The 26,438-nt window shown below is 52.6% G+C and overlaps 1 protein-coding gene across 1 annotated transcript in view; it reads left to right on the forward strand.

Moving 5' to 3' along the window:
- Positions 1 to 11,465: 11,465 nt before the first annotated feature.
- The window catches only part of LOC148476831 (F-box only protein 44-like), a 33,983-nt gene continuing 19,010 nt past the window's right edge, over positions 11,466 to 26,438 (forward strand). Inside the window, exons 1-2 of the mRNA XM_088457583.1 lie at positions 11,466 to 11,585; positions 21,049 to 21,320. Of these exons, the coding sequence (XP_088313709.1) occupies positions 11,557 to 11,585; positions 21,049 to 21,320 (301 nt within the window). The 5' untranslated portion in view covers positions 11,466 to 11,556. The remainder of the gene's footprint in view (positions 11,586 to 21,048; positions 21,321 to 26,438) is intronic.

Genomic DNA, 26,438 nt, shown 5'->3' on the forward strand with positions numbered 1-26,438 from the left:
TCTGTAAGCGCATCATTTTATTTCATTTAAAGATTTGGTAAAAAAAGCACCAACATAAGTCCCTCTGCACACGAAGGATCATTCTCTAACCACAGAATACTGGACACCTCTCCTGTAGGTCTGACCTAATCCCGACAGCCGGCTTCCCGACTGCTAAATCTTGGCGAGGGTTAAATGATAGGCGTCTAAATCTAGGGAAGGGACACTGAGCGCGGACAGCCGCGGGGGGGAGGGTTATGCACCCCCCCCCAGGAGGTTAGGGTTAGCCTAAGGGAAGGGAGGGTTAGGGTTAGGCACCCCCGGGGGATTTAGGTTTAGGCAGCGGGGAAGGGGGGGTTAGGTTTAGGCACTAAGGGGGAAGGTTAGGGTTAGGCACCCCTAAGGGAGGGTTAGGGGGTAGAAATAGGTAAGTATTGACTAACCTAAGGACAATAGGGATTTCCTCCTCTCCCGGGATGCCGCTGTCGGGATTCCAACCGCCGGGCATGGGTCCGGCGGTAAATCATACCGATTCCCTCCTGTATAAGGCGGGACATTGGGAATGTTTGTGTTTATTGTGGTGTATTAAATGTGTATATTGCATTGTAGTTTTAATTCTAGCACTTGCACCTGTCACAGCCCGTAAAGTTCCTCTTTCCTGCCTGGGGTCTCGCTCTCTGCTCTGGTGCTTCTAGCACACTTCTCTGTATCACAGCAGTTTGATGCATCATCTGGGTGTGCTAGAAGCATCAGAGTGACACCCCAGATAATTTTAGCTTTTTTTTTTAAATATTAGTAAATGCGGGTTTTAACCCCAGAAACACAACATCGATGTTAATCAATCGATTAAAGTCTACCTTTTGTAAATATACTCCTGGTAGTTTGGTGATTACAGACACTGTGCTAGTTCCTGGCTCTGGGCAGTGGGTGATTACAGGCACTGTGCTAGTTCCTGGCTCTGGGCAGTGAGTGATTACAGACACTGTGCTAGTTCCTGGCTCTGGGCAGTGGGTGATGATTACAGGCACTGTGCTAGTTCCTGGCTCTGGGCAGTGGGTGATGATTACAGGCACTGTGCTAGTTCCTGGCTCTGGGCAGTGGGTGATGATTACAGGCACTGTGCTAGTTCCTGGCTCTGGGCAGTGGGTGATTACAGGCACTGTGCTAGTTCCTGGCTCTGGGCAGTGAGTGATTACAGACACTGTGCTAGTTCCCGGCTCTGGGCAGTGGGTGATAACAGGCACTGTGCTAGTTCCCGGCTCTGGGCAGTGAGTGATTACAGACCCTGTGCTAGTTCCTGGCTCTGGGCAGTGGGTGATTACAGGCACTGTGCTAGTTCCTGGCTCTGGGCAGTGGGTGATTACAGGCACTGTGCTAGTTCCTGGCTCTGGGCAGTGGGTGATTACAGGCACTGTGCTAGTTCCTGGCTCTGGGCAGTGGGTGATTACAGGCACTGTGCTAGTTCCTTGCTCTGGGCAGTGGGTGATTACAGGCACTGTGCTAGTTCCTGGCTCTGGGCAGTGGGTGATTACAGGCACTGTGCTAGTTCCTGGCTCTGGGCAGTGGGTGATTACAGGCACTGTGCTAGTTCCTTGCTCTGGGCAGTGGGTGATTACAGGCACTGTGCTAGTTCCTGGCTCTGGGCAGTGGGTGATTACAGGCACTGTGCTAGTTCCTGGCTCTGGGCAGTGGGTGATTACAGGCACTGTGCTAGTTCCTGGCTCTGGGCAGTGGGTGATTACAGGCACTGTGCTAGTTCCTGGCTCTGGGCAGTGCGTGATTACAGACCCTGTGCTAGTTCCTGGCTCTGGGCAGTGGGTGATAACAGGCACTGTGCTAGTTCCTGGCTCTGGGCAGTGGGTGATTACAGGCACTGTGCTAGTTCCTGGCTCTGGGCAGTGGGTGATTACAGGCACTGTGCTAGTTCCTGGCTCTGGGCAGTGGGTGATTACAGGCACTGTGCTAGTTCCTGGCTCTGGGCAGTGGGTGATTACAGGCACTGTGCTAGTTCCTGGCTCTGGGCAGTGGGTGATTACAGGCACTGTGCTAGTTCCTGGCTCTGGGCAGTGGGTGATGATTACAGGCACTGTGCTAGTTCCTGGCTCTGGGCAGTGGGTGATTACAGGCACTGTGCTAGTTCCTGGCTCTGGGCAGTGGGTGATTACAGGCACTGTGCTAGTTCCTGGCTCTGGGCAGTGAGTGATTACAGACCCTGTGCTAGTTCCTGGCTCTGGGCAGTGGGTGATAACAGGCACTGTGCTAGTTCCTGGCTCTGGGCAGTGGGTGATGATTACAGGCACTGTGCTAGTTCCTGGCTCTGGGCAGTGGGTGATTACAGGCACTGTGCTAGTTCCTGGCTCTGGGCAGTGGGTGATTACAGGCACTGTGCTAGTTCCTGGCTCTGGGCAGTGGGTGATTACAGGCACTGTGCTAGTTCCTGGCTCTGGGCAGTGGGTGATTACAGGCACTGTGCTAGTTCCTGGCTCTGGGCAGTGGGTGATTACAGGCACTGTGCTAGTTCCTTGCTCTGGGCAGTGGGTGATTACAGGCACTGTGCTAGTTCCTGGCTCTGGGCAGTGGGTGATTACAGGCACTGTGCTAGTTCCTGGCTCTGGGCAGTGGGTGATTACAGGCACTGTGCTAGTTCCTGGCTCTGGGCAGTGGGTGATTACAGGCACTGTGCTAGTTCCTGGCTCTGGGCAGTGGGTGATTACAGGCACTGTCCGTGGAAGGGTTTACTGGAACCCGAAATGCGTTGCATGCTCTGCTTGTCACTTACACCTGTTGGAGTCTTTGATCTACAGCCGTTCGGATTCGCACACTTTCACCGGTGTTGTCGAGCTACCTAGCCCGGGACCCTGTTGCTCTGTTGGCATTAGCCCACCGCAGCACCCATTTATGGTGAGAAGCCATAGGATCACCTCCTAATTTGTCCATTTTATTTATTAAAATTATGTGAAGGTATGTGTTATCTTTGTTATTTGGATGTAATAAAAATGTCATATTTATAATACATGTTCCCGGTTATTTGGGTAATTATTATTGGATTATCCATTTGCACCAATCCCCTGAGGTACTTTTACCTTTATTGCATTGATTTTGGAAGGTGGTGTTTCTTTCCTTATTGGTGTTGTGGGGGCTGCTTTGAATTCCGTTTATTGTGCATTGATATGGTATCCTTCACCAATATATTTTCTCATTCGGTCTGCCTGCGATGGCAATGGTATCACTTCAGTGGAGAAATATATTCCGGAGTCTCATATACTCCTTTTAAATTCCATGGAGGAATAAACCCAAATATTGTCTGCCTGTAATCTGATCATTCAGGCTGGGGGTGAGTGTAAGCAGCGCAGGAAGGCCCCGTGTACTTTGTGGAAGCGTCTGGACATGCAGCATTAGGTGACTGCGTCTTGCGGTGAAAAGCAGGGTGGTCAGTGATTGCTCGTAATTGACTTGTAGTGGATGACCGAGAAGAGTTGATCTACAGCTGGATAGAGAGAGAACACTCATGTTCCCAGTGACAGGTGAGAGTGATGAAACGCGTCATATGCCTCCTTCATTACCTGCTGCTCTGACCTGGATACCACTGTCTGGCCCTGGGTGCCAATTCCCTTCTAAGCCTGTTTACTATGGCCTGAATCGGCCGCTCCAACTGCCTGCTTAGATCGGTCTGCCAAAAATCAGAGGGGCATGTTAGGCCCTAAAAATCTCCCTGTCTACCCCCCCATTCTCCCTGTAAGTATGTCCTGAAGCCTGTAACACCGGCTGCCAATAGCTGCAGAACATGGTTAGGAGATGTTGCCTTAGGACAATTAGTACACTATTATTCCTGGTAAGACCCTTGTGTACCCCCCATTCTCCCTGTAAGTGTGTCCTGAAGCCTGTAACACCGGCTACCAATAGCTGCAGAACATGGTTAGGAGATGTTGCCTTAGGACAATTAGTACACTATTATTCCTGGTAAAACCCCTGTCTACCCCCCATTCTCCCTGTAAGTATGTCCTGAAGCCTGTAACACCGGCTGCCAATAGCTGCAGAACATGGTTAGGAGATGTTGCCTTAGGACAATTAGTACACTATTATTCCTGGTAAAACCCTTGTGTACCCCCCATTCTCCCTGTAAGTATGTCCTGAAGCCTGTAACACCGGCTGCGCCTGCCAATAGCTGCAGCACATGGTTAGGAGATGTTGCCTTAGGACAATTAGTACACTATTATTCCTGGTAAGACCCTTGTGTACCCCCCATTCTCCCTGTAAGTATGTCCTGAAGCCTGTAACACCGGCTGCCAATAGCTGCAGCACATGGTTAGGAAATGTTTCCTTAGGACAATTATTACGCTATTGAAATGCAAGCTGAACTCGCAATTCTTCCCTTGTTCCTTGCGAATGCGGTTAAAGTGACGCTGTCTGTATGCCTGCTGTGGCGCACTATAGGTGCCTTGTATCTGTATTTGGGTTTTATTTGTTTATTGGTCTATTCCAATCAAATACTTTTGTTTTAAAGAAAAAAAAAATCTGGGGATCACCTGACAGGCGAAATAATTGAATATGTAGAACCTGAGCCAGTGTGTTGTGTTTTGTATGTTCTCGCGCAGAAAGATCACCTCCCCGTCTGGCTCTTCCTCCTTATTAAGGGAGCGCATGCACACAAGCTATTCTATGCCACCCTAGGGTGTTACTGACTCGGGGACTTGCGTCTTTCCTGCGCAGTGGGGACACCAACCTCCAGCTCATGAACAAATGACCGCACACTGCGCTGGACCTGTTAGCAAGAAATCGTCAAGATAATGTACGATGGCCACTAGTCCGGTGCCCACCTCCCTACACCGCTGCAAGATGGAACTGAAAGTCTCAGAAACGCGCACGGTATTGTGCAGCCCATGGGCAGGTGCTGGTCGATGGAAAAATATCTGCTGAGCCTGGAGTGACCGGGTGCCGGTACAACAGCCTAAAGGCCGACTCAATGGCCAGTGTCACAGTAAGGGCTCCCATGCCGTGCCTCAGGACCATCATCACAGCCGTGCCTCAGGACCATCATCACAGCCGTGCCTCAGGACCATCATCACAGCCGTGCCTCAGGACCATCATCACAGCCGTGCCTCAGGACCATGATCACAGCCGTGCCTCAGGACCATGATCACAGCCGTGCCTCAGGACCATGATCACAGCCGTGCCTCAGGACCATGATCACAGCCGTGCCTCAGGACCATGATCACAGCCGTGCCTCAGGACCATGATCACAGCCGTGCCTCAGGACCATGATCACAGCCGTGCCTCAGGACCATGATCACAGCCGTGCCTCAGGACCATGATCACAGCCGTGCCTCAGGACCATTATCACAGCCGTGCCTCAGGACCATCATCACAGCCATGCCTCAGGACCATTATCACAGCCACTGATACCCATCCATTGAGCGATGCCTCTTCTGAGCTTTCCTGCAGTTGCCTTCAGGACCAGTCCGAGTGGTGAAATGACCAATTCTGACAGGGAGATTACTAAACGGCCCATCCGGTGTGACGTTTGCACATAGACCCCTTAGCGCTAAGTCCTGGGGGGAGATAAAGTGCCAACCAATCAGCTTATCACTGTCATTTTACAAGACACATGCGCTGGTACAGTATGATGCTGACCCTGGTACCTGCTGATTATGCTCTGCTGTGCAGATTGTTGCACCTCTGCCTGTACGAGCCCCTCTTATTGTGATTGCATCACTGACCGTCATGGTCCTGCCACTCCATCTGGGCAGTGAGTCCTGGTCCTGAGGGGTGAGGCCTGCCGGGGGTAGATGCATGCAGCTATGTGCTCTTTGGGAGGAGGGGGGTGGGCTGATATTTATTTTGTATCATAGGCTGATTATTGCCCCCTGCTGTGTGGGCCCATGAGCTGACACAGGCTCTTTAATGGTGCGTACACACTAGACGATATGCTCCCTGAGCGATATCGTGTAGTGTTGTCCCCGGCAGGCTGTGGTCAGTGTCGTTCATGACATTGAGCACAGCCGCTGAACGATATCATTAACAATATCGTTCAGCGCCGGGCTCTCTCCCCCATTCCCCAACATGCCACAACCTCTTGAGATCGTCAGATTGGCCTGCATGTCAGCCCGATGAACGATGATGACGAACGGCCCACGGGAACGCGCGTCGTCGTTATCGTTCATCGTTTTGGGGTTAAAAATGGACGATAAAGTGGACGACTGAACGATATCGTTATCGTTCAGTCGTCCACTTTAATCGCCCAGTGTGTACCCACCCTTAGAGAGAGGTGATGTAACCCCAGCTTCCCCCAGTGGGTCTGGGCTGTGCTTGTTGCCCCTTGCCCCCCTGGACTGGGAGTTAGTGGTAGGGGGGACTTGCTCGCAGGGAGGGTCATTTACTTGCTGGAGTCCTCTGCTAAAATCCTGCACCTTCCCCTCTGAGTCTGGCCGCTGGGATAATATCATCACTAATGGCTGGCAAGTGGCTGATGCTGCACAGATGTGCCAGGCTCTGCTGCTGCTCTGCTCTGGGCTCTGCTGCTGCTCTGCTCTGGGCTCTGCTGCTGCTGCTGCTCTGCTCTGGGCTCTGCTGCTGCCCTGTGCAGCTTCTAAACTTCTCTTTAATGATCTGCATGTTCCTTGTCAGCTTTTGGGCCACCAGGGGGAGCAGTGCTCATAGCTCACTTCCTCCATACTCAGCAGCAGGTGGGTGGTGCTGCACATAATACTCCTCTTCTTCCCGGAAAGGCTGTGGTGTGTGCTGCTGACTGTGGCAGAGCCCTTCTCCTCTCTGGGTGCTGTGTGCTGCTGACTGTGGCAGAGCCCTTCTCCTCTCAGGGTGCTGTGTGCTGCTGACTGTGGCAGAGCCCTTCTCTCAGGGTGCTGTGTGCTGCTGACTGTGGCAGAGCCCTTCTCCTCTCTGGGTGCTGTGTGCTGCTGACTGTGGCAGAGCCCTTCTCCTCTCTGGGTGCTGTGTGCTGCTGACTGTGGCAGAGCCCTTCTCCTCTCTGGGTGGTGTGTGCTGCTGACTGTGGCAGAGCCCTTCTCCTCTCAGGGTGCTGTGTGCTGCTGACTGTGGCAGAGCCCTTCTCTCAGGGTGCTGTGTGCTGCTGACTGTGGCAGAGCCCTTCTCCTCTCTGGGTGCTGTGTGCTGCTGACTGTGGCAGAGCCCTTCTCCTCTCTGGGTGCTGTGTGCTGCTGACTGTGGCAGAGCCCTTCTCCTCTCTGGGTGGTGTGTGCTGCTGACTGTGGCAGAGCCCTTCTCCTCTCAGGGTGCTGTGTGCTGCTGACTGTGGCAGAGCCCTTCTCCTCTCAGGGTGCTGTGTGCTGCTGACTGTGGCAGAGCCCTTCTCCTCTCTGGGTGCTGTGTGCTGCTGACTGTGGCAGAGCCCTTCTCCTCTCTGGGTGCTGTGTGCTGCTGACTGTGGCAGAGCCCTTCTCCTCTCTGGGTGCTGTGTGCTGCTGACTGTGGCAGAGCCCTTCTCCTCTCTGGGTGCTGTGTGCTGCTGACTGTGGCAGAGCCCTTCTCCTCTCTGGGTGCTGTGTGCTGCTGACTGTGGCAGAGCCCTTCTCCTCTCAGGGTGCTGTGTGCTGGGTGCTGCTGTGGCAGAGCCCTTCTCCTCTCTGGGTGCTGTGTGCTGCTGACTGTGGCAGAGCCCTTCTCCTCTCAGGGTGCTGTGTGCTGCTGACTGTGGCAGAGCCCTTCTCCTCTCAGGGTGCTGTGTGCTGCTGACTGTGGCAGAGCCCTTCTCCTCTCAGGGTGCTGTGTGCTGCTGACTGTGGCAGAGCCCTTCTCCTCTCTGGGTGCTGTGTGCTGCTGACTGTGGCAGAGCCCTTCTCCTCTCTGGGTGGTGTGTGCTGCTGACTGTGGCAGAGCCCTTCTCCTCTCAGGGTGCTGTGTGCTGCTGACTGTGGCAGAGCCCTTCTCTCAGGGTGCTGTGTGCTGCTGACTGTGGCAGAGCCCTTCTCCTCTCTGGGTGCTGTGTGCTGCTGACTGTGGCAGAGCCCTTCTCCTCTCTGGGTGCTGTGTGCTGCTGACTGTGGCAGAGCCCTTCTCCTCTCTGGGTGCTGTGTGCTGCTGACTGTGGCAGAGCCCTTCTCCTCTCTGGGTGCTGTGTGCTGCTGACTGTGGCAGAGCCCTTCTCCTCTCAGGGTGCTGTGTGCTGGGTGCTGCTGTGGCAGAGCCCTTCTCCTCTCTGGGTGCTGTGTGCTGCTGACTGTGGCAGAGCCCTTCTCCTCTCTGGGTGGTGTGTGCTGCTGACTGTGGCAGAGCCCTTCTCCTCTCTGGGTGGTGTGTGCTGCTGACTGTGGCAGAGCCCTTCTCCTCTCTGGGTGGTGTGTGCTGCTGACTGTGGCAGAGCCCTTCTCCTCTCTGGGTGGTGTGTGCTGCTGACTGTGGCAGAGCCCTTCTCTCTGGGTGCTGCTGTGCTGAGTGCTGCTGTGGCAGAGCCCTTCTCCTCTCAGGGTGCTGTGTGCTGCTGACTGTGGCAGAGCCCTTCTCCTCTCTGGGTGCTGTGTGCTGCTGACTGTGGCAGAGCCCTTCTCCTCTCAGGGTGCTGTGTGCTGGGTGCTGCTGTGGCAGAGCCCTTCTCCTCTCTGGGTGCTGTGTGCTGCTGACTGTGGCAGAGCCCTTCTCCTCTCTGGGTGGTGTGTGCTGCTGACTGTGGCAGAGCCCTTCTCCTCTCTGGGTGGTGTGTGCTGCTGACTGTGGCAGAGCCCTTCTCCTCTCTGGGTGGTGTGTGCTGCTGACTGTGGCAGAGCCCTTCTCCTCTCAGGGTGCTGTGTGCTGCTGACTGTGGCAGAGCCCTTCTCCTCTCTGGGTGCTGTGTGCTGCTGACTGTGGCAGAGCCCTTCTCCTCTCTGGGTGCTGTGTGCTGCTGACTGTGGCAGAGCCCTTCTCCTCTCTGGGTGCTGTGTGCTGCTGACTGTGGCAGAGCCCTTCTCCTCTCAGGGTGCTGTGTGCTGGGTGCTGCTGTGGCAGAGCCCTTCTCCTCTCTGGGTGCTGTGTGCTGCTGACTGTGGCAGAGCCCTTCTCCTCTCTGGGTGGTGTGTGCTGCTGACTGTGGCAGAGCCCTTCTCCTCTCTGGGTGGTGTGTGCTGCTGACTGTGGCAGAGCCCTTCTCCTCTCTGGGTGGTGTGTGCTGCTGACTGTGGCAGAGCCCTTCTCCTCTCAGGGTGCTGTGTGCTGCTGACTGTGGCAGAGCCCTTCTCCTCTCTGGGTGCTGTGTGCTGCTGACTGTGGCAGAGCCCTTCTCTCTGGGTGCTGTGTGCTGCTGACTGTGGCAGAGCCCTTCTCCTCTCTGGGTGCTGTGTGCTGCTGACTGTGGCAGAGCCCTTCTCCTCTCTGGGTGCTGTGTGCTGCTGACTGTGGCAGAGCCCTTCTCCTCTCTGGGTGGTGTGTGCTGCTGACTGTGGCAGTGCCCTTCTTCTCTCTGGGTGCTGTGTGCTGCTGACTGTGGCAGAGCCCTTCTCCTCTCTGGGTGGTGTGTGCTGCTGACTGTGGCAGAGCCCTTCTCTCAGGGTGCTGTGTGCTGCTGACTGTGGCAGAGCCCTTCTCCTCTCTGGGTGCTGTGTGCTGCTGACTGTGGCAGAGCCCTTCTCCTCTCTGGGTGCTGTGTGCTGCTGACTGTGGCAGAGCCCTTCTCCTCTCTGGGTGCTGTGTGCTGCTGACTGTGGCAGAGCCCTTCTCCTCTCTGGGTGCTGTGTGCTGCTGACTGTGGCAGAGCCCTTCTCCTCTCTGGGTGCTGTGTGCTGCTGACTGTGGCAGAGCCCTTCTTCTCTCTGGGTGGTGTGTGCTGCTGACTGTGGCAGAGCCCTTCTCCTCTCTGGGTGCTGTGTGCTGCTGACTGTGGCAGAGCCCTTCTCCTCTCTGGGTGGTGTGTGCTGCTGACTGTGGCAGAGCCCTTCTCTCTGGGTGCTGCTGTGCTGAGTGCTGCTGTGGCAGAGCCCTTCTCCTCTCAGGGTGCTGTGTGCTGCTGACTGTGGCAGAGCCCTTCTCCTCTCTGGGTGCTGTGTGCTGCTGACTGTGGCAGAGCCCTTCTCCTCTCTGGGTGCTGTGTGCTGCTGACTGTGGCAGAGCCCTTCTCCTCTCAGGGTGGTGTGTGCTGCTGACTGTGGCAGAGCCCTTCTCTCTGGGTGCTGTGTGCTGCTGACTGTGGCAGAGCCCTTCTCCTCTCAGGGTGCTGTGTGCTGCTGACTGTGGCAGAGCCCTTCTCCTCTCAGGGTGGTGTGTGCTGCTGACTGTGGCAGAGCCCTTCTCTCTGGGTGCTGTGTGCTGCTGACTGTGGCAGAGCCCTTCTCCTCTCAGGGTGCTGTGTGCTGCTGACTGTGGCAGAGCCCTTCTCCTCTCAGGGTGCTGTGTGCTGCTGACTGTGGCAGAGCCCTTCTCCTCTCAGGGTGCTGTGTGCTGCTGACTGTGGCAGAGCCCTTCTCCTCTCTGGGTGCTGCTGTGCTGGGTGCTGCTGTGGCAGAGCCCTCCTCTCTGGGTGCTGCTGTGCTGGGTGCTGCTGTGGCAGAGCCCTTCTCCTCTCTGGGTGCTGTGTGCTGCTGACTGTGGCAGAGCCCTTCTCCTCTCAGGGTGCTGTGTGCTGCTGACTGTGGCAGAGCCCTTCTCCTCTCAGGGTGCTGTGTGCTGGGTGCTGCTGTGGCAGAGCCCTTCTCTCTGGGTGCTGTGTGCTGCTGACTGTGGCAGAGCCCTTCTCCTCTCTGGGTGCTGTGTGCTGCTGACTGTGGCAGAGCCCTTCTCCTCTCTGGGTGCTGTGTGCTGCTGACTGTGGCAGAGCCCTTCTCCTCTCAGGGTGGTGTGTGCTGCTGACTGTGGCAGAGCCCTTCTCTCTGGGTGCTGTGTGCTGCTGACTGTGGCAGAGCCCTTCTCCTCTCAGGGTGCTGTGTGCTGCTGACTGTGGCAGAGCCCTTCTCCTCTCAGGGTGGTGTGTGCTGCTGACTGTGGCAGAGCCCTTCTCTCTGGGTGCTGTGTGCTGCTGACTGTGGCAGAGCCCTTCTCCTCTCAGGGTGCTGTGTGCTGCTGACTGTGGCAGAGCCCTTCTCCTCTCAGGGTGCTGTGTGCTGCTGACTGTGGCAGAGCCCTTCTCCTCTCAGGGTGCTGTGTGCTGCTGACTGTGGCAGAGCCCTTCTCCTCTCTGGGTGCTGCTGTGCTGGGTGCTGCTGTGGCAGAGCCCTCCTCTCTGGGTGCTGCTGTGCTGGGTGCTGCTGTGGCAGAGCCCTTCTCCTCTCTGGGTGCTGTGTGCTGCTGACTGTGGCAGAGCCCTTCTCCTCTCAGGGTGCTGTGTGCTGCTGACTGTGGCAGAGCCCTTCTCCTCTCAGGGTGCTGTGTGCTGGGTGCTGCTGTGGCAGAGCCCTTCTCTCTGGGTGCTGTGTGCTGCTGACTGTGGCAGAGCCCTTCTCCTCTCTGGGTGCTGTGTGCTGCTGACTGTGGCAGAGCCCTTCTCCTCTCTGGGACCTGCACGCTGGCTCCTGTAGGTGCTGCAGGTGCACTGAGCGCTGTGTAACTGCTGCTGTCTCTGACCACAGCATTAATCCTTAATCTCTTACATGCAGGAGCTGAGGGGAGATCCAGCCTGGAGGCCGGGTGACTGAGGACATGGGGACACAGCAGAGTAAGCAGCACAGGTGAGTCTGTGCCATGATGTCACACCCCTGAGCCGTGATGTCACAGCTGATGACATCACTGGAATAGGGCAGCAGTTGTGGAACTGTAAGTCCCAGCATGTCCAGACCTGTGGTTGTTGTGCCGCCTCCATAGTAATTAGGGGTGTGCACCGGCCACTTTTCGTGTTTTGGTTTTGGATCTGGATCTTTCTTCGTGTTTTGGGTTCTGGGTTTTGTGTTTTGGATCTGTATTTTTTTTAAAAAAAGCATAAAAACAGCTAAAATCACAGAATTTGTAGGTTTTTCTGCTCCTATGCTATTATTAACCTCAATAACCTTAATTTCCACTCATTTCCAGTCTATTCTGAACACCTCACACCTCACAATAGTGTTTTTATGTCCAAAAGATTGCACCGAGGTAGATGGATGACTATGCTAAGCGACACGAGTGGGCGGCACAAACACGTGGCCCATCTAGGAGTGACACTGCAGTGGCAGACAGGATGGCATTGAAAAACTAGGCCCCAAACAGTACATAATGCAAAGAAAAAAAAGAGGTGCAAGATGGAATTGTCCTTGGGCCCTCCCACCCACCCTTATGTTGTATAAACAGGACATGCACACTTTAACAAACCAATCATTTCAGCGCCAGGGTCTGCCACACAACTGTGGCTGAAATGATTGGTCCATTTGGGCCCCCACAAAACAAGCTGGCAATTAATCTGTCCCTGCACAAACTGGCTCTACGGAGGCAAGATGTCGTCCTCATCCTCCTCATCCACAGATTCCTTGGATAAAACAGGACGGGATTTAGGTGTCCCTGGACTGCTTACAGTCTTAGCCAAAGTTTCTGAACTTGACAGTAACTTTTTATGAACGCGCTGCAGGTGCCGTATAAGGGAGGATGTTCCTAGGTGGTTAACGTCCCTACCCCTACTTATTTCACCTTTACATATGGTACATATGGCAAGACAGTTGTTGTCCGGATTTGGATAGAAATATTGCCAGACCAAAGAGGTGGAATGTTTGGTCTTCTGCCCAGGCATGACCGTGATGGGCTTTTTCATCCCACGGACAACAACTGTCTCCCCCGGAGCCTGATTTAAACAAACCACATCACCATCAGAATCCTCCTCGCCAACTTCCTCCTCAGCGCCAGCTACACCAGTATCCTCATCCTGTTGTACTTCAACAGTGACATCTTCAATTTGCATATCAGCAAGTGGACTGTGGGTGCTCCTTTCAGCACTTGCAGGGGGCGTGCAAATGGTGGAAAGAGCCACCTCTTCCCGTCCAGTGCTGGGAAGGTCAGGCATCGCAACCACCACCACACTTGGACTCTCCTTGGGGATTTGTGATATCTTCTTAGAAAGCACAGTTCTTCGCTGTGCTTTTGCCAGCTTAACTCTTTTGATTTTTTTAGCGGGAGGAGGGCTTCCATCGTCATGTGAAGCTGAACCACTAGTCATGAACATACTAGGGATCGACCTTAGCCGTTCCTTGCCACTCCGTGTCGTAAATGGCATATTGGCAAGTTTACGTTTCTCTTCAGATGATTTAAATGTTTTTTTCAAGGTCATTTTCCTGAACTTTGTCATTTGGGATTGTATGTGCCCTCTACTATGACATTGGGCATCGGCCTTGGCAGACGACGTTGATGGCATGTTATCGTCTTTGTCATGGCTAGTGGCAGCAGCTTCAGCACTAGGAGGAAGTGGTTCTTGATCTTTCCCTATTTTTTATTTTTATCGGAGAAAGTTTGGTCCTCCATTTATATTATATTGATATATACGTGCGGCTAAGGCGCACACAAACACAGAAAATAATTTTTTATTTTTGTTGGAGACTAGTGCACTTTGTGGGTTACAGCACCCTTTAAGAAATGAGCCAGCCAGCCCTTTACTTATGGGACACAGGCGCACGCTTGGCACTACTTTGTTGATGCACGTGCGGCTACTGCGCACACAATTCACAAACACAGAAGAAATATTTTTTTTTTTAGCACTTGGGGGGAGCACCCCTGACGGACAGAGCACCCCCTGGACAACACTACAGCACCCCTTTAGGACTGGGACACTGCACAGGACTTTGGAGTGGACACAGCCCCTATGGAGAACTGACTGCACAACACAGTCCAGCCAGCCCCTATGGACTTTGAAGTAGTGGACACAGCCCCTACGGACAACAGCAGCACAGCGCAGCACAGCACAGCACAACACTACTCTGCACTACACTACACTACACAGCCCAGCCAGCCCTAACTCCCACCCTCCCTCTTCACTGTCCACAGCCGAGTGAAAAAATGGCACCGACGCGGGTACCTTATATAGGACCCAAAACCCGCGAGACCCGGAAGGCGTGATGATGACGTTTTGCCTCGATTTCAGATCCGAGTCAGGCGGGAAAAGTCGAGCCTGACTCGGATCGGCCTCGGATCGGGGGGCTCGGGGGGGTTCGGATTTCAGAAATCCGAACCCGCTCACCCCTAATAGTAATAATCCGTGTATAGGTAGCTGGCAGGTTGGCAGCACTGTTCCGTGGCTGTGACACCCGGGGGTGGGTACTGGTGGTACACAGAGTATAGAGGCCAGTGATTAGATCCAGCTGGGTGACTGGTCCTGGGGATGGGCACAGAGCGCCAATCATTATCATGCCCCATATATTGAGATTTTGGATCCATTCTGGAGCAATGATGTACGTATTACTAGTCACTGCAGAAATCCCCATGCTGCAGCACCTACTTACCCCGCGGCGTCCCCAGCTCCACTGCGCAATGCGCTGGCTTCTCTCATACGGCAAAGTAATCTCACTATTATTCTGCTGCAGTAATGCAGACCTGGCGATCTGACAGACTGATGTGGGGTCACCCATCCCCACCCCTAGCAGCCCCCCTCACATGAAAGCCACCTGTATTTAGGTCACCCTCACCCAGACAAGATGCCAGTGGGGCTCTAGGGTTCAACCGGTTTGAGTCAGAAATGTGGCTGTGGATATACATGAGGAAGGGGTTTATCTGAGTGTAAGCTCTTTGTTTCTGGTTGGTATGGGGGGGCGGGTGCGCTTCCCTATTTAGCCACCTACCTCTCCCTTCATGCTGTATGTTATTCCAGACTGTGATCTGGAACCCGTGATAATTCCTCACTGAGAAAAGTACAATGTACCTGATGTCTGGGGCTCTCTCTTCAGGTTGATGCAGGAACGCCCTAATACTGCACGATGCAACGGCACGATACATCGCAGGAACGCCCTAATACTGCACGATGCAACGGCACGAGACTTCGCAGGAACGCCCTAATACTGCACGATGCAACGGCACGAGACTTCGCAGGAACGCCCTAATACTGCACGATGCAAGGGCATAATACATCGCAGGAACGCCCTAATACTGCAGCAGCGTCTTATGCATCTAACGCTTTCTGCCTCTTACATCTAGTGACTCCTGGGATCAGACATTGAACGCTTTCTGCCTCTTACTGTTACATCTAGTGACTCCTGGGATCAGACATCGAACGCTTTCTGCCTTTTACATCTAGTGACTCCTGGGATCAGACATCGAACGCTTTCTACTTCAGGGTCCATAGGGGGTCCACAGGGTTGACCTTGGGGTATAGGTTGGGAACCAAATCCGGGCACCACGCAGTTAAAGCTTTTAGCTCCCAGGATGCACTTGGGTCCACTCTCCCTATAACCCCACCCCCAGCCAGAGGCACCTCAGTTTAAGTTGTGCCCGGCCGGAGTCGGGTCACCGTTTAGTGCAGTGGGGAGCTGATTAGCAGCCCCTAAGCTTTATTTTTTTCTAAAGGACAGAGTTTTTTATTTTTCCTTTGGATTCTTCAGAGCGGCAGCGTCAGACTGTCCATAGGACGTCTAAGCTGCCGCTCCGTCACCCCGCTGGCGCTGAGACGCCAGTACAGATCTGGGGATCTCAGCGGGACCCCAGAGTCTGTACTAGCCGGACTCTGCGGGCGCCCAGGACTGCTGCCGGATTCACGGGGAGCAGGTAAGGCGCGGGTCACCGCTTGCGGTGATCCGCGCATTTGAAATGCAGTCCTGTGCCTCCGGTCTCTGGGGACAGACCGGAGGCGCCGGCAGTGGCGGCGGGCCCCCCATACCCCGTGTGTCCACTAGACCACCAGGGACTTAGTGTTCGGTGCAGGGAGCCGGCGTCCCGGGGGTTAATAGCCGGCCAGGGGAGACAGCCTTCCCTGTTACAGCGGCTCCTCCCCTCAGCTCAGCGCGCCTTTCAGTATCCATAGTCTGGCGTCGCTGAGCTGCTTCCTCCGCGGGCCACGCTTCTTCTGAGGTCTCCAGCGGCCATTTTCTCTGTGGTGCAGCAGAAATCTCTGGAGATGGCAGTGAGTCCAGTCCCCCTGCGTACCTCACCATTAGGTCAGTGTACACAGCGCTGTAGCCTTCCCAGACACTGAATCTGGGTAAGTTGCATGCAGTGTAATAGTGCAGTATATTATATGACATGTTTATGTATATATCTGCATTGTATGTGACTTATGCTAGTGCTGACTGTACTTTATTCTCTCACCTGTCAGTGTATATCTATCCCTTTCCTTATCTGCCCTGATACAGCTGTACTTGGGGTGGTTCTGAGACCTCACATTTATATACTTGTTAATATTTGTGAGGTTTGTCACATACTGTTGCGTGCTGCACGTTGCCATATTTTGAGTGGAACTGTGTGTTGCATACGCTGAAAATGGGTCCCTGCAGCTAATTTTTAGTTTCAGTCAAGACCAGTATAGCGCTGCTTGATCACAAGGCTTGGTCAGATATGTCTGACCAGGAGATAGAGCGTTATACTGCACCCATTTTTACTATCCTGCAAGCCATGTGCTGCAGGTGTTAGTGCGGAGGATTTAACTCTTAAAGGGTTCTGTATGTGGCGTCATCGGGTGCCGGTCCCTTTCACGACCCCCTTGGGCTGTTTGTTTTCTCGGGATCCTCTTAATTGCGGATCGCCGGGCGGGCCCCATTGTTGTACCTCACTTGGGGTTACTTCACCATACTGCCCTTTTCATCTCAGGGTATCTCGCAGTTTCTTGCACTCTTCCCCTGTGACACAGACTACCGCTCCCTACAGGGGTTTTTTCGAGTATATGAATTCCCCCTGGTGCCACAATAGTCTGTCATGCCCCTTGCAGGGATTACCACAACAGCCACCCTGGGTGGAAGTCGTTTTTCTATGAAACGCAAATTGGCGTGGTTGACGCCCTGTGGTTACTTCCCACTTGGCTCTACCGTGAACTGGATACTGTTTTGGGCTCTTTCCCTCTTACACGGGGGGGAAGCCTATCTCAAGTATTATTATCCCTGCTTTCGGGCTGGTAGCAGGTCCATTCTGGTTAGAGTGAATGTTGACCTGCACCTGTATCATACACCCTCAGTATTACGTGCATTCTGGGTCCCTGTTGCTGACTAGCGGGTGGATCGCAGGGCGGGACTCTGGCTGTTGCCAGATATGAGGTATTACAACAGTGTTTGGTCTCCTGTCCCAAATTCCCTGAGGGTCATCATGAGCCCCTCCTGGGGTGGATGGGCGTGTTACTCGTCGGATTACAGACGTTACTACGCATCCCATTCCTGCGTGGTCGGATTCTTCTGATCCGTAGGTGGTAACTCTGCCTGAAATCAGTATACTCGCTTTCAGGGGTTGTTAACCAACCATGCTATAGCCATGGTAGGATGGGTAATACTATTGCATACTGAGCTGATGTATTTGTAATGTTTTTCCCCTCCAACACGTCTGGGGTTCAAGTGTATTTGGTCGCTCACGTAATATATGCAGTTGTCATAGGTGGACATGCCTATATTGGATACCAGCTCCAAACTTTCAGAGTTCCGGCTGCGACGGTATCCTCCGTAATACCCTATGGCTGCGCTCTGGGAATGCAGAGGTGCAGATACCATCTATAGGGTATATCTGACCTTGACAGTGGCAGTACAAATTTCCCGCCGTCAGCTATGCTCACTACGGGGCCTCAGACTATTAAGTCTTTTTGTCCTCTGGGTCAGCCTAAAGGTCTGTTTTTTCATAGACTGTCGGCCTTTACAAGGGCTGACATATCCAGTTCCGAGCAGGCCTGGACTGCCAGCCGATCCTGCTTCTGAACCAACGGATATATCGTCAGCCTGACGAGACAGGCCTACCACTGGGAGATGGCGATTTCTCAGTTTGCCCGGTACTAGTGTCTAGTTGCCGCGGCTACGTGGGTAGGAGGGTACGCCCTCTCTTTGCTCAGGCGGCCTATTTCCATGTGATGGTACGCAGGCCCTTATTCGGAACAGGGCCTTACAAATCCAGAAAGCTATACAGTTGTTGCGGTAAGCGGAGCTAATTGGGCCATCCCCACTTTCTCAGCGAGGGACTGGTTGTTCTGCTTTCTTTCTGGTGCGGTGGCTGAATGGTCCTCTTTGGCCTATTCTCTGTCTCAATTCCCCGAACCAGTTCCTAAAGCTACCTGGGTTCAGGAAGCAATCCCTATGCTCCATCATACTATGTTTGGAACCCGGGGACTTTATGGTATCACTGGATATACAGGACGCGTGCCTACGGGTACTTACAGAGACCTTACCTCAGCATGGACTGAGGTTTGCTGTATCACAGCACTTACGATTTTTCGGGCTCTGCCTGTTGGGACTGATCTCAGTCCCACAGGGGTTTACCAGCATTTGGGATTTTCTGACAGTTCTTCTGTTCAGTATATCCCAATGCTCCTGTACCTGGATGGCCTCCTGCTCTTAGCAGGATCACCGGGGTACTTTACAGCCGGGTCTGGTTGACTGTGGGTTCTTCAGGGTGCAGACGTTTAATCAAGGGGAAAAAAGTCCTCCCTGCATCCCTCTCTGGGTATTCTTCACCTAGGAGCCCTGCTGGATTCTCAAAATCTGAGAATTCTTCTGGCTTAAGACGGCATCTCCACTCTTCCATTAGGAGTACATGGATGTCTGCGCAGTCGCCATATGTCTTTACACTCTGGGATGCATGGTCCACTATTCAGTGTCTGCCTTTGGAAGGGTGGAATGGGCTCAGTTCCATTCCAGGCCTTTCCATAATTGGCTTATCTACAGATGGAACGAGTTTTTTCTGTCGGATCACTGTTCAAACGATGATGCTCTCCCCGGAGGCAAGTCGGTCCCTTTTCGGGTGACTATGGCCATCTCGTCCAGGGTATTCTTTGCTAAGGACAGTGTCTGGTTCGCATCCATTTCAGTGCAATTGGATGTCTGTCGATTCCACCCTGTCAATTAACTTGTTGGAACTTTAGCCTGTCTTGGGCTTCACTCTGGCATAGCCCTTGTTTCCAGGTGAACCTGAAAAAGTTCAGTCCGACAGGGTCAGAACAGTGGCTTCCTTTTTAGCAATACTGTTCGTTGGGTGGCAATGTCAGGTATGTCATACATTCGGGAATTGTCTGAGGGTCTCCTCCCGACCATCTCGACAGTGTTCATTTCGGGTGCTCTCCATTGGGAAGCGGGAGTCCTCAGCCGTTACGACGTGCATCCCGGGGACTAGTCTCTTCCCCAAGAGAGGTTTCATCTCCTGGTGAGCAGGGGGGGGGGGCCCTCCTGAGGTGACACTCATGGCCTTCTGACTCTATCACACTATGGTGTTACAGTCCAACTCTGGGGATTCTGAAGCAACCTTCAGTGACTCTTTGTCGGTGAAGGGGTTCTTTCAATTTGCGTACCTGTGTTCTCCAGTCTCCATTCTTCCTCGAGGGAAGTGTTTCAATAGAGACAGAGATGCTTTCCTGCTGGTGGCTCCTGATTGCCCCAGATGTCAGGGGTACTTGGTTTTTCGGAGTCTCTCCATCGATACTCCATTCCTGATGCTTCGCTACCCAGACCTGTTGTCTCAGGGTCCTGGGGTTTGCCTTGGACCTGGGTCGTTTGTCTTTGACTACGTCCCTATAGTGGTCTTACGGCTTCCATGGCTTTGTCATCGTTGGAATGATTGGAGCACATGGATCAGCTTTTGCTGGGACCTACCACAATCTGTGGCAGCCATAATTCTTATGGTATTATACCTATCAATACGATCCTCTGGTGTCCAGGATTTCCAGATTTTCTGGCATTCCTTCCGGCTGGCTTGGGTTTCTCCCTCGGCCTGGCCTTCCTGACAGTGCAGATCTCTACACTGTCAGTATGATTAGGTTATGGAATTGCTCCGCTCTGATATCCAGTTCATCCTTTGGAGTGTTCTCTGGATTATGCCTCCATTTGTCCTCCCTAGGGTCTCCTTGGGAGTTAGTAGTGGTTCTTCGTTAACTCCGGGGAAAGTTAATGGAACCGCTGGTTGTAATAGCCATTACATGGTCTATTGCTTTGGCTTTCTCTCTTTCTATCAGGGAGTTTATATCAACCAGGTGAGTGTCGGAATTGGGAGCGTTCTCATGTGGCTCCCTCTTCTGGAGGGCATCTTGTTAGGGTGTGAGTTGCTCTCACCCTGTGTTTCTTCTTAGTGATTTTCAGGTTCCATATTATTCTGGAACTTATGGTGCGGCCATTCAGTCCCCAGTCCTCTCGGCTGGTGTGGCCTCATTGACTGTGGTCCGGCCTCTGTGGATTTATGTGATCCATTCAAGTTCCTGACGGAAATCGGACTCCTTATTGGTGGTCTGAGATTTCTGGTTTTAACAGGAAAGGATGGCCGGCCTATGGCCATATGTTGGCTGGACGGCCTCGTATGTCTTCTTCAGGGGCCTACCCATGGGTAGGCCTTTCTGTTGTTGCTGCTTGTTTTTTTTTCTCGGGCCATGTAACCCTCGTGGGTGGCTCGCGGTGGCACCTTGGCTGGTTTGCCTTGCTAGGTGGCCACCTGGTCTTCTGTCTACACCTTTTTAAGGTTCTAGGCATTGTTTTCCTTTGCCTCTCAGGATGCTTCCTTTTTGGCGGCGGATTCTCCTCTCAGCACAGGAGCGTCCCCTCCCTTGGTTGAACTGCTTTGGGACATCCCCAAGGTCAACCCTGTGGACCCCCTATGGACCCTGAAGTAGAAAACAAGAGATATGGTAAGAACTTACCTTTGTTATCTCTGTTTCTACGAAGTCCATAGGGTCCACAGGGCGCCCGCCCTGACGCACCTGGCTTCAAATGGGCTGTGTGACTGGTCACCGGTTTTCCGTCTCCCATTTCTGTGAGTATGGTTATCGAGTGTTCCAGTTTTCTCTCTTTTTTTCTCCTCCTCCGGCCTTTGGCTACTTACAAACTGAGGTGCCTCTGGCTGGGGGTGGGGTTATAGGGAGAGTGGACCCAAGTGCATCCTGGGAGCTAAAAGCTTTAACTGCGTGGTGCCCGGATTTGGTTCCCAACCTATACCCCAAGGTCAACCCTGTGGACCCTATGGACTTCGTAGAAACAGAGATAACAAAGGTAAGTTCTTACCATATCTCTTGTTTTCTGCCTCTTACATCTAGTGACTCCTTGGATCAGACATCTAATGCTTTCTGCCTCTTACTGTTCCTTCTAGTGACTCCTGGCATCCGTTTGAAACTATTTATCTCCCAGAGGACGTGTTACTGAAGATCCTGACGTATGTCGCTGCTCCTGATCTGATCCATCGCTGCAGACTGGTCTGTACCCTGTGGAGAGATATTATAGACTCTCCAACACTATGGAAAATAAAGTGTCAGCGAATGGGGTATATCACAAAGAGCTGCGTAACACACCCCAGAGACTGGAAACACTTTTACTACATATCCAGCTTGAAACATAATTTGCTTAAAAATCCATCAGCCTCGGGTAAGAATCTTCCTTTCTTATGTTTTCTATTAATTTACTATTTTCTTTCTAATGTCACCTTAAGCTCACGTGCAATATGTTCTGCACTTTCCTGTGTGCAGCTTCTGCTTGTCAGGGAAATCACACATTTTGCAGCTGGAAAGAAATAGAATAATCAGTAACCAATCAGATTGCAAAGCCCACAGCAGCACAGAGTATTTTTAGTAAATGGGTGAAATGTTCTGCAGTGTTCTGTGCGCTCCTATTTCTCCTGTAAGTGCAGGACTGCGGACAGTGACATGAGGGGAATGGAGGCAGCAGGAAGCCACATTCTAGTGCTGAAAGCTATATGGGGAGGAGCAGGGTCTCCAGCAGCACAGAGTATATCAGGAGATGTAACTTAAAAATGATATGAACACAAAACGATGCGCTATAAATAAAATAGGAATACATGGAAACTGTATACAATACGTTCCTTTTTATAAAGGTATAGGTGATGTTTGTAGTCACTCTTGTGCTTCATTTAGTTGCTGAGTCCATAGAACGTGGAATAAAAGATAAAAATATGTAGTTTTGTATCCCAAAAGTCCATTAATATAAAGGAGAAGTACAGTATAGTATAGGAATTCAATGTAAATGTTATCACACAGATGATGGGGACAGCGTCCCCCAACTCACAATTACACACCTGAGGTGACGCTCATACAGGTCTCTCTTGTTTTTACATCATGTGCAGCCCCCACCCAGAATAAATATAAAGGACAGCAGAGTACCCCGACTCACACGTAGCGGGGAGAAGCCGGCGTATAACGGTCACTAGGTACAGGAGAGAGTACAATGATGGCGGAGCGCAGTCACACGTAGCGGGGAGAAGCCGGCGTATAACGGTCACTAGGTACAGGAGAGAGTACAATGAGGGCGGAGCGCAGTCACACGTAGCGGGGAGAAGCCGCGTATAACGGTCACTAGGTACAGGAGAGGGTACAATGACGGCGGAGCGCAGTCACACGTAGCGGGGAGAAGCCGGCGTATAACGGTCACTAGGTACAGGAGAGAGTACAATGAGGGCGGAGCGCAGTCATACGTAGCGGGGAGAAGCCGGCGTATAACGGTCACTAGGTACAGGAGAGGGTACAATGAGGGCGGAGCGCAGTCACACGTAGCGGGGAGAAGCCGGCGTATAACGGTCACTAGGTACAGGAGAGGGTACAATGAGGGCGGAGCGCAGTCACACGTAGCGGGGAGAAGCCGGCGTATAACGGTCACTAGGTACAGGAGAGGGTACAATGAGGGCGGAGCGCAGTCACACGTAGCGGGGAGAAGCCGGCGTATAACGGTCACTAGGTACAGGAGAGGGTACAATGAGGGCGGAGCGCAGTCACACGTAGCGGGGAGAAGCCGGCGTATAACGGTCACTAGGTACAGGAGAGAGTACAGTGAGTTATATTGTGAGAGAATTTCCTTTTTCATGTATCTGTTCTCTTTCTTTCCTCAGCTGTATATCTCCGCCATCATGGAACCCCCGAGGCACACTAACAGTCCAGGGGGGAGATGTATAATCGGCGACATCGCCGATGCGGTACATCCCCCCCGACTTCGCGTACATTCCGCGGTTAATTACCGTGGTATGTACCTAGAATATCGCAAATAACAGCTCTCTCGATGAGAGCTGTCCTTTGCGATGCTGCCGGGCAGAGGGACTTCCTGATTTAACACCCAGAAGTCCTTCTGCGCACGCGCAGAAGGATGCGGGCCGCGGGGGCTCATGGGAGGGATCCGTTCGGATCCCTCCCAGCCCCGAGCGTCGCGCTAAGAAGCCCATAGGCTTCTATTGGGTAACGCCACCTGAAGGTGGCGTTACCTAGCGACGCGAAGCAGCAGAACACAGCGCATTCTGCTGCTTAATATATACAGGGAATGCGGTAAAACCCCCGAAAACTGCATTTTCGGGGGTTTTACCGCATTTTTGCCGATGATACATCTCCCCCCATGTTTCAAGGTAGTCATGCATGAGCACAGATGTCTTAATTAGTACCTCCATGTTTTTATTTATTCAACCATCTGTGCTCAAGCATGAATGTCACTAAAACCTGGCCTATGTATGTATGTATGTATGTATGTATATATATATATATACACATATACACACACGTATATTACAAACAAACTTACCTTGCAGCAGATCAGTACAGGAACGAGCAGGCTGGCACCATTTAATTAGGCCCCTCCCCCTCACAGCAAAATTCTGCGATTCGCTGGTCAATCTGGAGGGGGGCGGGGCCAAAATGCTTCCTCCATATTGACCCGCGAATCGCGGCAATTTGCTGCGAGGTAGCAGGGCTTAAGAACATGCTGTCTGCACTCCAGTTTGTCAGTGGGGTTTCTGAGTACCCATAAACCCCCCCTGTGTGCGCTATTGTGTATCGCACTGTATATAATTGATACGTATATTATTTTTTCATATGTAACATTATTAAACGTTATATTCTAAGGGCCCATTTATCATTAAATATTTGTGGCAAGTTGTCAGAAAACACATTTTCGTAAGATATCTGCAAATATTTTGTATCCCCCAGATGTATTATGGAGGGAAATCTGTGATACCTGCTGCGGTCCTTCCATCTCCGACAGCAGCCCCCATAAGTTCTCTAGGGGTGCGCTGCCATAGTTCTGGTATGGGAAGCATCCCGGAGCTCGGCCCCCGCAGCTCACGCTATCTGATACAGCGTTGTTGTGCTGTAACCTATGGGTTACACATTACAGAACTAACCTCCCCGCAATGGGCGCTGCACAAACATGGTCTGTACATCGCGCATACGCAGAATCCTCGGCACAGGATTGGAGGGACGCTCCCAGCACATGTCACAGATGGGATCCTTCCGAAGCCCCTGCACGTGCTATATCCTGTATACCGGTGCTGTGATCGCACACCGCAATGTGATAATGGGCGCTAATATCACGCTTGTATGGTTTATGTGACCGATGATAAATGGGGCCCCTCAATCTATTCATATTTCTACTTCAGGGTCCATAGGGGTCCACAGGGTTGACCTTGGGGTATAGGTTGGGAACCAAATCCTAGCACCATGCAGTTAAAGCTTTTAGCTCCCAGGATGCACTTGGGTCCACTCTCCCTATAACCCCACCCCTCAAGCCAGAGGCACCTCAGTTTAAGTTGGTGCCCGGCCGGAATCGGGTCACCGTTGAGTGCAGTGGGGAGCTGATTAGCAGCCCCTAAGCTTTATATTTTTTTGTAAGAACAGAGTTTTTTATTTTTACTTTGGACTTTTAGAGCAGCAGCGTCGGACTGTCCATAGGACGTCTAAGCTGCCGCTCCGTCACCCCGCCGGCGCTGAAACGCCAGTACAGATCTGGGGATCTCAGCGGGACACCAGAGTCTGTACTAGCCGGACTCTGCGGGCGCCCAGGACTGCTGCCGGATCCACGGGGTGCATTTGAATGCAGTCCTGTGCCTCCGGTCTCTGGGGACAGACCGGAGGCGCCGGCAGTGGCGGCGGGCCCCCCCATACCCCGTGTGTCCTCTAGACCACCAGGGACTTAGTGTTCGGTGTAGGGAGCCGGCGTCCCAGGGGTTAATAGCCGGCCAGGGGAGGAAGCTTTCCCTGTTACAGCGGCTCCTCCCCTCAGCTCAGCGCGCCTTTCAGTATGTATAGTCTGGCGTCGCTGAGCTGCTTCCTCCGCGGGCCACGCTTCTTCTGAGGTCTCCAGCGGCCATTTCTCTGTGGTGCAGCAGAAATCTCTGGAGATGGCAGTGAGCCCAGTCCCCCTGCGTACCTCACCATCAGGTCAGTGTACACAGCGCTGTAGCCTTCCCAGACACTGAATCTGGGTAAGTTGAATGCAGTGACATAATGCAGTATATTATATGTCATGCTTATGTATATATGTATATATCTGCATTGTATGTGACTTATGCTAGTGCTGACTGTCTGTACTTTATTCTCTCACCTGTCAGTGTATATCTATCCCTTTTCCTTATCTGCCCTAATACATCTGTACTTAGGGTGGTTCTGAGACCTCACATTTATATACTCGTTAATATTTGTGAGGTTTGTCACATACTGTTGCGTGCTGCACGTTGCCACATTTTAGATGGAACTGTGTGTTGCATACGCTGAAAATGGGTCCCTGCGGCTAATTTTGGCATCAGTCAGGACCAGTATAGCGCTGCTTGATATTTCCGCCAAGCTTGGTCAGATATATCTGACCAGGAGATGGAGCGTTATACTGCACCCATTTTTTACTATCCTGCAAGCCATGTGCTGCAGGTATTAGTGCGGAGGATTTGTTTCATGAAGGGTTCTGTGTGTGGCGTCATCTGGTGCCGGCCCCTTTCACGACCCCCTTGGGCGGTTTGTTTTCTCTGGATCCTCTCAATTGCGGATCGCCGGGCGGGCCCCATTGTTGTACCTCACTTGGGGTTACTTCACCATACTGCCCTTTTCATCTCAGGGTATCTCACAGTTCTTGCACTCTTCCCCTGTGACACAGACTACCGCTCCCTGCAGGGTTTTTTCGCAGTATATGAATTCCCCCTGGTGCCACCATAGTCTGTCATTCCCCTTAAAGGGATTACCACAACCACCCTGGGTGGATGTCGTTTTCTACGACACGTAAAGTGGCGTGGTTAACGCCCTGTGGTTACTTCCCAGTTGGACGGGGGGGAAGCCTATTTCAGGTATTATTATCCCTGCTTTGGGGCTGGTAGCAGGTCCATTCTGGTTAGAGTGAATGTTGACCTGCACCTGTATCATACATCCTCAGTATTACGTGCCTTCGGGTTCTCTGTTGCTGACTAGCGGGTGGATCGCATAGCGGGACTCTGGCTGTTGCCAGATACGAGGTATTGCAAAGTGTTTGGCCTCCTGTCCCAATTTCCCTGAGGGTCATCACGAGTCCCTCCTGGGGTGGATGGGCGTGTTACTCGTCTGATTACAGACGTTGACGCCTCCCATTCCTGCGTGGTCGGATTCTTCTGATCCATAGGTGGTAACTCTGCCTGAAATCAGTATACTCGCTTTCAGGGGTTGTTACCCATCCTACCATGGCGATAGCATGGTTGGTTAATACTATTGCATACTGAGCTGATGCATTTGTAATGTTTTTCCCCTCCAACAC

This window comes from Taudactylus pleione, unplaced genomic scaffold (assembly GCF_031769625.1).
Source record: "Taudactylus pleione unplaced genomic scaffold, aTauple2 ptg000770l, whole genome shotgun sequence".
Classification (NCBI taxonomy): domain Eukaryota; kingdom Metazoa; phylum Chordata; class Amphibia; order Anura; family Myobatrachidae; genus Taudactylus; species Taudactylus pleione.